At 41.4% G+C, this 2,001-nt stretch overlaps 1 protein-coding gene across 4 annotated transcripts in view; it reads left to right on the forward strand.

Moving 5' to 3' along the window:
• The window catches only part of LOC109532354 (disintegrin and metalloproteinase domain-containing protein 11-like), a 19,325-nt gene that overhangs the window by 3,891 nt on the left and 13,433 nt on the right, over positions 1-2,001 (forward strand). For all 4 annotated transcript variants that reach the window (XM_019897230.1, XM_019897236.1, XM_019897243.1 and 1 more), the window contains exon 2: positions 655-848. In XM_019897230.1, coding sequence (XP_019752789.1) covers positions 655-848 — 194 coding nt within the window. The remainder of the gene's footprint in view (positions 1-654; positions 849-2,001) is intronic.

Here is a 2,001-nt window from a genome sequence, read left to right on the forward strand (position 1 = left end):
TTCGCCACTGAATCCTCACATTTGGTTTTGCTCCTAACTGCTCCCTAAAGTCGTATTAAGTGATCAGTAGGCGCTCCTTTTTTTTTTTTTTTTTTTGCCGTTTTTTTTTTTTTTTTTTTTGTGTTCCTTCTGTGTGCTTTCGGTGACGTTTCGGGGGGCCTGCATGCGGTGACCGGCGGGAATGTGTGACGACCATGCTGGTGGTAAGGTGCTTCTTGCTCTTTGCTGTTGTCGTCAGTCATTGTTAATGAAAATGTTAAGATTCTAAAAACATATTTGTTGGATTCCGTTAAGATCAACCTGTCTATATCTTTGATTATTAAAAGACACGAAGTTGCTTCTGAGGTTTATGAAAAGCTAAAGGATAAAATTCTGCCTTGTCTTTATGGTTTACCTCACCATGTCTGTAGAAGACTCTTACCTGTCTTCCATGTCTACAAAAACTTTTTTCCCCATGATAACGCATACGCTTGGTTTGTTTCACATTCAAATTTGTTTTCAGTTTTGATAAAAACACATTTCACGCTCAATTGTTTTTTCAATTTCTTTCCCCAACGTGTACATTTATTTCTTTAATATTTTTTGTTTGTTTCTTTTTGTATTGTCACAAACATGTATGTAGACTTTCAATTATATGTACTGTTTGCCTTCCAGGTGCAAACGGGAGCCCAGGCCAGGATGGAACCACCTGGGATCGGTCGTCATGGTCCGGGCAGAGGGCGGAGGCCAGCGACACGGCGGCCCAGGTGACCTATCCCAAACGTCTGGTGCAGAGGACTGAGTCGGAGCAGGAAATGGTTCACGGGCACCTGGACACCAGAGTGAAAAATAACACACAACACACCTCGGTGAGTTCGAACCCAGGATGGAGATAAGGTGTTGCACAAGTGTGCACACCCTTTTATGACTGGTTATGCGGCTTTGCACCAAATTAACAAATTCCATTCAAAGACAGGTTGAAAGGCAGTCAGGACATGCCTGCCATTTTTGAAGTGCCCTTGATTAACTTCAAATAAAGTTCTGATGTTCTAGTTGGCTTTGTTTTTTTGTTTTTGTTTTTTGCTCCCTAGCAGAAGCCTGAAGATTTTGTGCTGACACTGACTGATATTTGGTAGTCATCATAATTTGCTTGATCTTGACTAGTTCCCCAGTTGCAGCTGATGAAAAACAGCCCCAAAGCGTAATGCCGCCATGATCACGCTTCACTGTCGGTACGGTGTTGTTTTGATGACGACAAGTGTCGTTTGTGTTTGCGCCAGACATATCTCTATGAGGAATTATCGCCAAAAACCTCAACAACCTTGATTTCATCATTAGATTTTGAAGCTGTTCGATCAGGCCAGAGAGGATGTTTTTTTTTCAAGAAAGTCATTGAAATAATATTTGCTTTTGCCGGGTAGTTCAGCATTCTGCCACAGTGCAAATCATGTATGTTAGGTCAATGGAAGACTAAATTTTGTGCATGAAGTTTTCATGTGATTTTAGTTCAGAACACAGCCACATACCCGGTTGTCAGACCATGTGCACACTTGTGCAGCTCCATTATTTCAACTGTATATTTTAACATGCTTTCTCAAAAATACTTGTTTTCCAATCGAGTTACACAGCTTTAGGACGCTTTAGTGGTGGAAGACATTTTGAAATGACGTAGACGGACAGTTATGGAGACAGGGGTGGGGACTTTTAAATTGAGGCATCATGAAGAGATTGTATTCTATTCCGTCTGTTTACTGGAGCAGTGTAGATGATTTTTTTTTCGTCATCTGAGAATTATCTTTAAACACAGGCGCGCTTTTGCAAGTATGTCTGTCTTGACACATGTGGGCGTGATGGCATCAAGATGACAGCCTGTCAGTCTCCCTCTCGTTGTTCGAACAGCTCTCTGCAGCGAGGCCACTGTCCTCAACTACGCAAGGTGGCGTCTACGCAGCATACACGCGCCAGTTCTTTTTTTTTTTTTTTTTTTTTTTTTTTTTTTTTACCCATTTTTTTTTTGCGGTT

The sequence above is a fragment of the Hippocampus comes genome, unplaced genomic scaffold (genome assembly GCF_001891065.2).
Source record: "Hippocampus comes isolate QL1 unplaced genomic scaffold, H_comes_QL1_v1.1 scaffold10, whole genome shotgun sequence".
In the NCBI taxonomy this organism is placed as follows: domain Eukaryota; kingdom Metazoa; phylum Chordata; class Actinopteri; order Syngnathiformes; family Syngnathidae; genus Hippocampus; species Hippocampus comes.